This window comes from Gobius niger, assembly GCF_951799975.1.
Source record: "Gobius niger genome assembly, chromosome: 11".
Classification (NCBI taxonomy): Eukaryota; Metazoa; Chordata; class Actinopteri; order Gobiiformes; family Gobiidae; genus Gobius; species Gobius niger.
This window is the reverse complement of record NC_136862.1, coordinates 9,909,782-9,923,560: the sequence shown is the minus strand read 5'-3', so window position 1 is coordinate 9,923,560 and position 13,779 is coordinate 9,909,782. Positions and strand designations below refer to the sequence as shown.

Here is a 13,779-nt window from a genome sequence, read left to right as displayed (position 1 = left end):
GCTGCTGCTGCCGCTGCTTGCTAGATGGCTTTTTCCTGCAGACCCTCTCCGGCTCAATGGCAATGGGATTTTCTTTCTTCTCCGCTTCCTTTCAGGGGCCACTCTCGGCAACATCCGGCTAATTGACATCTAAGGCGGCGAGGATGACGGTTGCTTGTTGGGATTTTGAGGCCGGTTTCGCCTTCCCTTTCATGGTTATTGATTTGTGGGTTTGAGGGGTGCGCGATAAGAGGCGCCCCAGGAGCTTTTCAAATATTTAGTTCAGAAATCTCTCGAGTGGAAGAGCTACATAGTTAGTTAATTGCCGGTTTGAAAGGCCTGTTCAGTGTACTAACAACATGACAAAGTAACACGGGCGAGAGGATGTAGTTTGTTTTTTAGGAGAAAAGCGGTGGATTAAGCCAGTTTAGTGAAAGAAGGGCTGAACAGTTCACTAACTAAATATTAATGCTTTCGGACATGTTTAACCTCTTAACCCCCACCATAGCACATTATCTCCAGTTCGACAACAAGCATAAAACAACAACGAAAAAACGTCAAAAACGTGAGGGAAAAAAGCAACAAAAGAAGCGATAAAAAAGTTACAAAAACATGACAAAAAAGCATCAAGAAGTCGTCAAAAATACAAAAGCCGAACTGATGAAAACGTGCTCGGTTAAAGTGGAGAGGTTACGGTGTGAGCAGTGGTCTTTTAAAACTTGAATTTCAAATCCAGGCACAATCTCAATACCTAAAATAAAAATGTTTAATTGGTTATATTTCCAAAGATCGTGCTGCCCTTGTGATAAGTGCATCTGTGTGTATGGTCCCGAGGGTGATCCGCAGTGCAGAGCTAAGTTTCCACATCGGATTACTCAAGTACTTTTCGCTAATGTATTCAGCGACTACAAAGTGAAAAGCACATTGCAAATACATTTATTCTGTCTTTTATTTAATGCTTATCTAACCAAGCTTCTCTGAGCTGCTCGGTTGGGGCTTGTGGGTAGAAATAACCTCTTATCTTCATAAATAATAGCCTTTCCGCCCCACTGAAAATGCTCATTGCAAATGTAACAAGGCCATTTGGGATTCTAATCAAACGCTACATTTTTCTCTCCGCAAACATGAAGAAGAATCTTTGAGACGGCTTATTCTTGGACTTTTTTTTTTCACAAGAAATATAATCTTGATAAATGTTTAATTTCAATTTGCATGCAAGAAGGGAATCCTAGGGGGAAAGTGAGGAAATTCCCTTGGAGTCTTAGACTAATAGCAGGTCCCATCTCATTTTCAGGATGATAAAGTTTTAAAAATGTATTTAAACCTTTCAAATTGGTACACAAGAATTATAATTCTGTAAGTAAGACCCATGACATTTCCATTGCATGTACAAGCTACTTTTTTGGAGACATAGTCCTGCATATTTATCTCATCTGTTCTAACCTCAAAAAACCCACCAAGTCTTCTCTGCAAGCTTCCTACAGCAATTGATAAGCTCCTCTGACATTTACACCAAATTTGTTCTGATACTGTCCATAGTTAAACTCTCTTCCCCGCTCAGATTGGCATTAGCTTCAGAGGTCAACCGATCTTGCACTGATAAAAGCCGATATCTCCGGGACCGAAGTGATAGAGACTTCCAGTTTTTTGCATTCCATTGCATTGGAACATCGCAATGAAAATTATCTGTAGTCTGTTCATTACTATTCACATGGTGTCTCCTGTCCCACTCCCCCTCGGGAGTGCCTGTCTAGATCGAACGGAGGAACCCAGCCGAACGGAGGGATTGGACAAGAGGAACTGAAGCTCAAACAACAACTGGATGGTCTGCGATCTTGGCCGTCTGCTGAGGGACTCCCATCGGCCCTGGGTATCTATAGCCTGTCCGTCCATGGGAGTGGATCTCTCCTTCTGTTGTTCTCCCTGAGGTTTCTCTTTTCTCCCCCTGGGTTTTTGAGTTTTTCCTTGTCGTGCTGGAGAGTCGAAGGACAGGGGACACCCACGCTGGATACTTAATTCGCCTGAACTTTACATTGTCTTACTTACTGCTCTGTTTTATTGCCTTGATGTTCGGTGCAGCCCTGTGAGGCAACTCCTGATGTGATATTGGGCTACACAAATCCATTGATTGATTGATTGATTGAAAATTGGTTAGCTACAAGTTTGTTAAATATACAGTAAGATTCACTAAATCTCAGTCAACATGGACATGCTGCATGTCATTTTTAAGCACATAACCTGGAGAATTCAATCGCTGAGTTAGTTACAACCTCCGCAATTGTATTTTCGATTGCTGAGCAAAATGCTGGGGCTTGCAACAGTATGCTAATGCTATAAGCCAGATGCTAATGCTAACGGCAACTAGTCAAAGCTGGGACAGAAACTATGACTGAATCAAAGTAATGAAATAAAATCGGCCATTGCTGGAGAGGCCAAGTATTTATGTTTTTACAGGATAATAGACCAGTCATTTGAAAAAATATCGGCCAATAAAAATCCCCAAAAATCGGCATCGACCCTGGAAAAAACGGTCGACCTCTAATTAGTTTGTCTGTAGAGAACTGACTTTGACTATTCATTAATTTAGGATAATTTTGTTTTTGTTGTAGTAAAGCATTTACAAAGAGGGTATTGTGTTCTTTCCACGCATTTGATAATTATCTCAAACATAATCTCCACTATCTTACACTTTGTTGGTTAGACAATATTGAGCTAAAACAGCTGAAACTAATTATCCAGCAGTTTCACTTCCTGATCCTCTGAGCCTAGATAAGCCCCTCCCACTCCCCCCTCCTCTTGCTCCCCTTCCCTGCGCAGCTGTTCCAATATAGAGGGAGAGAAAAGAAAAAAAATACATTGCTGGTGGCTGTAGTGAAGATATGAGAGGATTAAGCTTAGCAAGAGATCGGGAGATGAGAAAAGGATTCCCTGGACACATAGGACCTGGGAGAAGTCGTTTCGATGCGAAGAATAGCCACCGGAGAAGATCCAAAGATTACTGGAAGATGCACTAATGACTCAATTTTGCATAATATCCCCCTTTAAATTAAGAGTTATTCTGGTTTAAACAGTTAAGACACAATTTAGACCAATTAAGTTGTATTTCAGACCCAGTTCAGTCTTGATTTGATCTTAATCTAGGCCTAATGGCACTTGGCGGGTCAAATATTTATGAGTTGGTCCTTGCTGTGAAAAGCAAAACCACTCCTATGTCGGAAATTAACTAAGTTTGCAAGTATCCAGCACAATAAACAACTCAGTCTCTTTGTAGATGTTTTTTAAGGAAAGAAAACAAATTGATTGTGTCTGAGTGGACGACTGGGACACAATAATTCAATTCCCTCCTGTGCGTGTAAACCCAGAGAAAAACAAATCTAGTTAAATGCCGTTATCCGGCTATTACTTATCTCTGACGTGGCTTTGAATGGTAATGTTATAGGAAGCAATAGCTAGACTGCAGGATTTCCAGAAAGTAGCGAAAAGTTAGGCGCAGACACGTGTTTCCTTTTACTGTCACGGCGCTTCAGAGTCAAGAATTTTTATGACTTTATGTCTTTGCTATCAGCGCGGCCTCACGTCCTTTTACCTGTGAATAGATATGAACAGCCTCCCGCAGCTCACAGCTTCCCTGTCACTCTCTATTCTTGTCTGGAGACACTTCTTAATAGATAATCTAATCATTCCCCGGTAACCTGCTCCTTTAAAAGCTGTGATGAAGGGCAGAGAGGAGGGAAACCGCCTCTAACTTCTGAGGAGAGGCGCCGTCACGAATGGAATATCAATCTCTTTTCTATTGGTTTGAAATAAACACAGCATATAAGCACCCCCCGATTAAATTCACACCGCATTCCTTGACTCCTGTTTTCCCGTCAACAACCGAGTCAATAAATCACAATGCGGAGGGATGATAACGCTACTTATTTAACTGCTTTCATTCACCGCTGGCTCATGCCGTCAGCGTTTCCCCACTGACTTTTCTTCTTGGCGAAGGTGGACTTCATCGAATTTTAATTTTCCTGCGCGCTGAACAAAGCTGCAGCCCTCCCGTCGAGACTTGGGAGCAAACGCAGCAGTTAACTTGACGTTTTGATACGGTCACGCTTCCGGGGACGGACTCCTCCGCCGAAAGGAGTTTCTGCGCATGACATCATTTCCACGAGGAAGCAGCCTGCCCGGGCAAAGTGCAGTGATAAGTCCGTGAGTCATCTGACCGCTCAGGGTGTTGTTTACCGGGCTTTCCCATGACTGCAGTTACTTTCACTTTAGGCTTCCCCTTTTAGATCTGCTGGTGAGTGAGGTGATGTCTGCGTAGACTACACAGAGCAGGAAAGGGGGAAGGCCCAGACAAGTGTCCCTCTCTTACACAGGGCCTCTCGCATTAGACACACTTCCAAGCTTGACAAAGGGGGACTGCCACAGCTAATCCCCACTGAGCAAATCATATGCTTTCAAGATGGTCATAGTCCACGTTTGCGTTCTTCCCTGCTGCGTTGTGCACTTGTGAATGGGGTATTACCTGTTTTACTAGGGAGCCTGTGCCAAAACACCGTCTCATAAACATTAAGAGGCTCCATTTATCTAAATTAAATTGTGGCGACAGGTTTCCTTTCGCCCCTTTGTCATAAAGCATATTAGCGCACTGGGGTTTGGCACACGCCCCGGTGCTGAGCAGCATGTGAACCTGCCTCAGCAGCCGACGCTGGATCTGCTGGCTGCTTCGCTTAGCGTCCGCGCAGATAGAAACCTTTGGAGTGGCTTTCCGTGGACGCAGCATATATGTCCCTTTGTATAACAGTTTAGACAGAGGCAGTCTTTTAATCTGCAGAAAGGCTTTCGAAAGGTGTTAAAGTTAAGGTTGCTCCGCCGCGGAGTTTGCTCCTCAGGTCAAGGCTTCTCATTTACAAAACCTAGTTGTGATTCAAACCCAGTGAGCGAACCTCGATGCACAAAACCGCTGCACATACTTTCACAACAACGAGGTGGGCACATTATTAAAGGGATTGCTTCATGAAAAATCAATGCTTTTGACTGTGTAGTGTTTCATCTTCAAAAACATGCCTAGAGTTTTTTTGTTTCATTCCCACATGTTTCAATAATCCTAAATATTTGGTCAAATCAAGGTTAAATTGCCTGGTGGTAACTGCCAGTGTTTTTCTAACGTGTCTCTTTTCATGATAGCTAAGCGCCGGTGGTGTTTTCGAGACATGTAGTTACATTATCCTGCAAGAAATATTAAGGCAAAGGTGTTTATTAAACCCCGGAAAAACCCCGGAATTTAAAAGATTATCCAATTGCCGTCCCTCTCGCGTCTTCTCTGTTGCACGCAGTGTTTTTGCATATACATGAGAACGAGGGAAAACAAGTGAATTAATTAACCGGTGCGGCGTAGAAGCTGTCAAGGCTGCCGACTGAACTGTTAATCCAGCTCACGCCTCCGGGAGGAAAGTGCTCAATCAGGGAGGTGATGGCACTGTACAGCGGACTTACTGCCAAGGCAACATGCAGCATTACCGCCAACAAACGCAGGAGCACAGGCTGATTTGTGATTGTATCATTATGCGCGGAGCCACAGATTTACAGTGGCTCTATGAGGTGTGCCGGGGACGCGGAGGGCTTTTGTGATGTGGGGCTCAAAACTCAAGGTTGATTGTTGTAATGCCAAGAGACTCGGGAGGAGGAGAAATATGACCTGTTCACTGCAGTGGCAATAAAGACAAGAACTCAGGATACTTTTGCATGTACTCAAACTCCAATACAAGAGACGGCATTGGTGTTTGTGCCGCACAATCTATTAGCGCTAATTATTGTTAAGTGCCGCAACACATCGCAAACTCGCTCTTTCATCTGATCTGAGTGGTCATGATATTTCTGCTTTAGTTCCTTTCTAGCCTTGTTTTGGCACCAGTTCAGCATTTTTTTTTTACAGGGATTCACCGATCCGATACTGGTGTCGGATATCGGAGCCGATACTGGGAAAAAATACGATATCGGGTATCGGCTACAAATGTCTGATACTGAACCGATTCCAGTTTTGGCTCTCAACGCCTTAAAAACACAACTTTTACCACCTAAATCTAAGTGAATATGGGCAGGCTGTATACCATTTTAAATGCTTAAGCTAGTGGGTGCATTTTAATGCTAACGAAAACTAATTAAGGCTGGGTAAGAAACTATGATAGAAATACCTAAAGAAGCCTAATAAAATAAAATAACCACTGCTGAAGCCAAGTGTTTGTATTTAAGTAATAACAGATCTAACATATCTGTAATGATCAGGTCACTTCATGTGAGTTGCTTACATTAATGTAATAAACCCAAGGATATTTAGTGTAGAAAAGGCATCCTTGTGAAATGTTTATCCAAGAGTTTATCAATAGATACATCTCTATTTTTAAGTCTTGTTTTTTTGGCATAATTAGTTTAAAGGGACTAGATGCAGGTTGGTCATTTTTATGCTCACTACTGCTACCTCAGGTTTTCCACGTAACTGCAGCTTCTATATTAAGCTTGTGCATGACGGCACACCCGAATTAACACCTTTTTAAGTGACAGTGCAGGATTTTAGAGGCTTTGGTGAATATATCTGAGCTTATTCTACACATTAGGACATGGCTGGAACATGTAGGGGAGGATAATACTTATTTTTAACATTTTAAAGTCCGTACAGTCCCTTTAAACAAAGTATCGTACTGTGCTTGGTTTGGTAGAATATTGCAAGATCATTTTAGAATATTCAGGCCTGTAACAACCTAACCGAATATCATGCCATAGTTCCTACTCTGATATTAAAATATTTAAGAGATTCAAATCTGTGAAAAACCTTCCATCACCATAGCATTGGTACAGTCGTTTTATGATTTATGACTTATATAATATGTGAATGTAAAGTAGGTACAAGTAATGCAGCTCAAATTTCTGCACAAAAAAAAGTGTCAGGGACGGCATGGACTGGAGATAATCCGCTTAAAGGCAAAGATGTGCTGAATATAGGACTCTTCTAGCACGCATGGATGAGACAAAACAGGTTACGGTATCATAACATGGTAAAAGGCCCAAAAACATAATAAAAGGCAAGAGTACAGGGGAAAATTGGTGATGTGTCTCGATTTTTTTTTTAATAATGATTCGTGTGTTTCCCTTTTGAGAGATTTGTCATGGGAGCTAGTGACAATCAAAGTGATCTAATCTCAAGGGAATTGGCCTTATTTTCAGCCTGGGGCAAACAACACTATCAACTTTAACCCCTTTTACACAACAGAGGTGAATGATGAGAAGTTTATGGGACATGACTGAACGGGAAAGGGGGGGAGGGGGAAACCAAACCCTCTGAACAGCGCATCAAACTAGAACCATCTGACGGAAAGATTTAGATGGGGCTTCAAACGGACTCTGACCTTTCATAAATCGCGCTGCTGGGGGGGGGGGTGGACATAAAGCCTCCCGCCTTTTTAACTCTCACATATTCCAATATCCCCCCCATTCTTTAGCCTTTACCGCCGCGAACCCCCGCCGAGGTATTTCCCCTGCAGAAAACTACGACCCGGGCTACAAGTCGGGGCAGAGGGAGGTAGCGTTTCAAGCTGTCCTGTCCCCCAGAGCGAGAGAAACGTGCATACCACGCTTATTATGTTGTCTGGATTACCTGCTTTTATATTATGGGTTGTGGTTCTTTCACTCACTTGAAACGACGTCCTAATTTACCCACTACACAATGAATCAGTCATGTTTGGAGACGCAGATGGCTAGAATCGAAAGAAACATTCTAGAAGGAGTGAATGGGCCAGTACAACACAATAATACACAATTCATTGATTTAGCGGGAAGCTCTGCAAGTTTTATTGTTTTTGTGAAGGCACTGGTTTCGATTTTCCACCTGGACTTTCTGTGTGGAGCTTGCATGTTCTCCCCGTGTTACTCTGGGCACTCCGGTTTTCCCTATCACTAAAAACATGTACAATAGACCAGGATGAAAGAAAGTGTGTTTGAAAGTGCAAGTGGGGGACAACGGATGGATTAGTTACAATTAGTTGTGGTTAGGGATGGGATGTCACGTTTTAATTGCAAACCTACTGAATTTTTAGCCTAAGTTATCTTTTATCTTTATGCTATACCCTGGCAAAAAAAAAGAAATGAAATACGTAGGTAAAAGAATATCGATATTTGCCCTCTCTAAACGAAGCAAATTGTTGTGAATGTTTTCAAAAGATGTTCCTCTCCTATGTGTCTCATGAATCACTATAATTACACAAGAGTTCCTAAACAAATGAATCAGCTGATTTCCATGCGTTGCCTCACACAGTTTCACTTTCGTTTTTACCTTGATACAAACGCAGCAGCACGTGGTGCTTTGGGACTCTCCCAGATTTGCTCTCTGCATTTTGGATTATTGAGCTTTCCGCTGACTTCATGTGTTTTGGGGTGGATTTAAAGCAGTAATAAGTAACTTGTTTACCTTAATAAATCCTCTTTGTCGTCCCTCTGGGGGTAATACAAGTGATAATGGGATGATTGGGGGGTCTTTCATCTCCCCCTGGTGTCTCTGGCCAGAAAACCACACCTGCAGATTTTCCTGCTCCGACCCAGAGCCACCAATACACACTAGTGGAATCATGAAGAAGAAGCTAAAAGGCTAACGGGCAAAGCTAACTGCAGGCTAGCACCACTTAAACAGTATTTACAGCCAAGTTTGAGATAAAAAATAATAAATTAACAAACGTAACATGCTACGACACCTGCAGTGACGCTTATGGCACAAGTTACTTAGTACTGCTTTAACACTGGATGCTGTTTCTTCAGGCTTTACCGGTGAGTGTGCACTGTTTGGCACAGATACACATGCGCTACGGCTCAGGAGACGTGACAGCGGTTTACCGTATGTCATAAAATGCTGACGATTTACCTACCGTGCACTTTTTTAACTGCGGTAATTGGAAAACCGATTAATCTTGACATCCCCAGTCGCGGTGCAAGATTATATTCACAGACATGATTTTCAAAAAGTGTGCCTTTTATCGATCGCGTCTAAGATATTGTGAGTGATCTGGCTGGCGTTATAAAAAATGTACTTTAAAAAGGGCCTGTCTTATGAACGGCTCTTTGAAATGAACTCACAGTAAAGTGCTGTAAATCCCATCACAATCCTATTAACAACTGATATATGTGATCACTAAATGAAAAATATTCTTCATTTTTGATTCCTCCTTCCTTGAGTACTTAAGCAGGTGTTCGATCTCTGGCGTGTGGAATAGTATTTCTCAAAATCCTCCTCGGGGCCAAAGAGTCCTATACTGAAGGGCCAGTTGCCAAATCCCTGTTTTATTACAACATAAAACATATACCTTTACCCTTGCTTTTGTTTCATGTGGATAGGTCCAGCTATTAAAGAGATATTAACCATAAACTAGGTCCCAATCATCTGCATCGCATGCCCTATCCCTATTGTAGAAGAACATTCAGACGCTGTAAGATTAAAAGTATTTGCTCAGGTTGCATAACACATATAGAGCCATGCGACTGTTATACAACATGAATAAAAGTCTAATTAAAGAGCTAAAATTGTAAATTGTGAAATCCCAGTGTTCACTCGCTAAATGATGGAGTAGATATGCCATCCTCCTCAAGCATTTCTGCCACTTAGATCCATTTCAAAGCGCATGTGTGTGGAATATAATTACAGACTGGCTGCTGTGAGTTATAATCTGGCCTTGGCTGGGATCAAAGCAACACACCAAAGGGCCAGGTAGGGTAACGGGGGCCGGTGCAGTGATGGGAATGGTTAACAGGGAAATGTACAGTCCGCTCAGATCAAGATATGTGTCAAGAGTTTCCGTCTGATGTGGTAGAGACCGACTAGTCTGGTTAATATTCAGTTAAGCAAGTTCAGTGAGTCAATTTATAATGAGGGGAGAGGGGTGTCCGGGCTATTATGGGGTCAAAATAGCAGAGATGATGACAGTGTTGAAAATATTCTGTCGTTTTTTTTTTTCGGTAGGTTTTTAGGTGAGTTTAGTAATAGACTGTAGAGGCAGACTTATTACATTTATATCACCATTAAGACGTTAATAAGAGTGTTCTCACTTCACTGCGATTGGTCTGTTAGTTTAAATAGGTATCTAGGTCTTACAACTTGAGAGAGAAGTTTGTGAAGATGGTAGGACATCCTCAAAATCAACCCGGTCCAGTCGACGATATTCAAATCTATAGCCTCTGATATATAAGCATGAAACTTGGCTAAAGTTTTTTTTTTAAATGTGCAAAATCGACCATCGTTTTGCATTTTGATGTAAAGTAAGTACAAATATACCTAAATTATTTTTTGTAAAGTCCCTCCTTCCCAGATTTCTTCAGCTAATTAGGGTCTAGTCTCCTCCCGCATTGACCAATGAGACGTGCTTCTCCTTTGAACCAGCCTGTCAGGTCCAATCAGGAGGGAGGGGGAGGAGCTTGATCATTTACTTTTGAAAATTCTGTTCCTGCTCTCCTGATTTTGCAAACTAAGGAGGGCTTTCTGGTCCAAGAGGGGAGGAGTTTACTTTCACATTTCACCCGATGTCTCCTCACTTTGCAAACTTACAGACTATCACTTTAATAATCTGACTCTTTTTATCTTGTTTTTACAATGACGTCAAGGTTTACAATTATTCCATTGTGATAAAGTGATAAATTCATGGGTTAAAGAAATTGAGTGCAATATCCCAAAACATTGCCGTATTTAAAGGGGCTTAGATGCAAGTTCGCCATTTCATACTCACTACTGCCACCTCAGGTCATACGTGTAACGGCACTTCGGACCCGAATTAACACCTTTCTGAGTGACAGTGCAGGATTTTAGTGGCAGTTGTGGTGAACAGGTCTGGGCTCATTCATTAGGACATGGTTGGAACATGTATGGGGAGTAAAATACATATTTTTTACATTTTTAAACTCCGTATAGTCCCTTTAAAAGAAGAAGTTTTACTACCGCCGTACAATTTGAAGAAATATGTGAAATCCATTTGTCTCATGGCAGTAGATCCCCATGAGTGTCTAAATCTAAACATGTGATGTGAAAACCCTGTATCACTTTTCCATCCCACTGACTTCCACTTATTCATTTGGTGATGCCTGTTAATGCCACTTTAAAGCAGAACACGAGCCACACTTTTTGTGACCTGTCATTCATTAGAAGGGATGTGAAATAACATTTGCCAGCAATGAGTCTCAAAGCCTGCTTCTAATCAAAATGTGCTGTTCGTTGAGCGGCACATTGGAGCATCATGTCTCTGGCTTTGGAAAGAAGCTGCCTTTAAGGGATGACAGAGCCGTCTGATGGGAGTCCCACATGTCTGAACTTGCCTGAGTGAGTCTACTCTGGATGTTACTGTGGTGCTACAACAACATACAAGACATGTCTAGGAACTCAGTCATATATCCAAGAAAGCATAAGGATCATTTCTGCTATTTTACCAAGAATAGAGAAGTTACAGTTTACATGGTTCACCATAATCGAAGCAACAGTGAAGCAATCGTGGAAAGTGTTTGATTGTACCAAGTCTTACAATGTGCAGAGCCTCTTCTTAAAATACAAGTCACTAATGATGCAAACAATATTTATTTTTCACCTGTTTTTTTTTTTCACAACCCGCTTCAACCGTATCTCTCTCATCTCAACACTCTAAAGTCACCCTGAAAGCCTCCTGTGGCTTCAGACTTCTGAGTCTCAATCTGGCTTTGAAAGTCCTCGGCCTTTGATGTGTGGAATGCTACAGATCAAGCTGGAAACTGACTTGGGCTGCTACCGCCACCAATACTATCTGTCATTATGTTGGGGATAAATATGGATTTCATCATGAATGAAATGTGACCACAGAAAGAAAAAAGTGTCCCCCTTTGCCTCAGTGAAGTCAGTGGAGCAGAGCCGTAGCAGATAGCATCAAGTGATGGAGATGGAGCCCCTGGCCATGTCCGGCTAAACCACCAATCACCCCGCGCTCCGCCCAGCACCCCCCGCACACACACCCACAGAGGCAGTGGCCAGACAGGCTGCCTGCCCTCCAGCCGCCTGACAAAGAGCAGCTCTGTGAATGCCAAGAGAGGGCCAGTGACACAAACCCAACTCAAGAGATAAGGCCAGTGAAAAAAAACATTTATTCTCACTTATCCTGTGTAAGTGACACTCGCCCCTGTCACTGTGCCAGTGCTGCTGATAGTTCGAGACGCTTTTCAAGAGAACAAGCCTTGTTTTCCCACCAAGAAAAGACTTGCTATCAGCTTTTGAAATTAGACAGGGCTGAGGGCTGAGTCCTAAAATAGGAGTTACACAGCCCTGGGGGCTGCAGGATTCACATGCACTGCTTTGTGAATTATCATTCAGATTACAAACATACCAGGCTATTCTTATTAGATTGTGTGGGAAAAGATTAGAGCACCATGAGTCTCTATATCAGCTCTCTCCGAGTGTTGGAGCGAGTGGAGAGAGTCACATGAACACAAAGGCCATTAACTGTGTGTGGCATTCGTATTGCCTTCTCCAGTCTCTTTTAAACAGCCAACATTAAACAGGCTGCACAAACGAAGCCACGCTTTAGACACACAAACAGAGGCTTGAGTTACAAGTGGATCTAAACAACCACAGCCACTAATTACAAACAAATGATCTGATAACAGCGACCACATCTTCACCCCAGGGTTCACATTCAGCACCATGACACCGCATTACCGCTCCACAGGCGGAGGTGCGGGGAGGGAGGGAGAGCTCCTGTTTGTTTGGCCAGGGACAGGGAGTGGGCTTCATTAAAACCATTACCCCCGAGGCTGCGCAGGCTGGGCCCACCTGTATGTAGTTTACCCACCTGTTTATTTACAGTCTACGCTGCAGAGGCGAGGGCGGGCAAACTCTCGTCAAAACTCGTAGCTGGAGGCTGTAGCAAAATGAAGTTTATAACCTACGGACGTGAATATTTGTTTCTGGGAAGCCTACGCGCCACAGTGCTAAACTAAACCGGTCTATATTATATTAAAAAAAGAGCATTTTGAGCTTTGATCAATCCAATCGTCTTCAAACATCTGCGGCAGCCAGAGCTTATTCATCACACTGTCAAAGCGATAACTTCAGGTGCAAGTTACTCGCTACTGTGGAGTTTTTTCAGCAGTGTAGCCACAAAGAAAGACTGATCAAACGCACAACTCGCCCGATACAAACCACAACACATCCTCATCCAGATCGATGCGACTGCTGTGTGAGATGAACGGGAGTTTTACCTTGAAGAAGAAGCGTCCCGGCGCTGACGAACAGCAACAGGAAAGCAGCCGACTCCATCCTTAGAAAGTACTTCAAGGTCCAGGGAAAACCTCACACGGGCTTCGACAAACGGCGAGTTGAAGAGAGGAGCGAGGGGGGGGGTCAAATACAGCCCGGAGATATGTCACTGGCGGCGTGGAAAGTCCGAAACGCAACCCGGGGAGTCGTGCAGTCAGCGGCGGCGCGCAGGTGAAATAGAGAGTATGGAGCCGAGCGCGCAGGGATAGAGCGCAGAGAGGAGGGAGGGGAGGAGGAGGAGGGACGAGCAGCACCACGGGGCTTTTGGCCTGAAAACAATGCCCCCTGCAGGCGCGGGAGGAGAACAACACGGCTGTCAAGAGTTTACGGGAGAACGTGCAAAAAATTATCCCCTTTTAGTATCACAGTGTGAACAAAAGGGGCCGCGTGTCTATGATTTTTAAAGAGCACTGACGCGTAATATGCAGCGAGTTTCGGTGGTCATCGGTTTGCGCCTGTGGAGAAAAGAGAGCAAACTATTAAAGGCTATTCTAGTTAGTCAT

At 43.1% G+C, this 13,779-nt stretch overlaps 1 protein-coding gene across 2 annotated transcripts in view; it reads right to left on the bottom strand.

Annotated features, from left to right (window-relative positions):
* alcama (activated leukocyte cell adhesion molecule a) overlaps positions 1–13,472 on the bottom strand; it is a 178,068-nt gene extending 164,596 nt beyond the window's left edge. Inside the window, exon 1 of one of the 2 annotated variants that reach the window (XM_079565646.1) lies at positions 13,219–13,472. In XM_079565646.1, the coding sequence (XP_079421772.1) occupies positions 13,219–13,276 (58 nt within the window). In that variant the 5' untranslated portion in view covers positions 13,277–13,472. The remainder of the gene's footprint in view (positions 1–13,218) is intronic. The other variant, XM_079565647.1, reaches the window with a different exon arrangement.
* Positions 13,473–13,779: the final 307 nt, after the last annotated feature.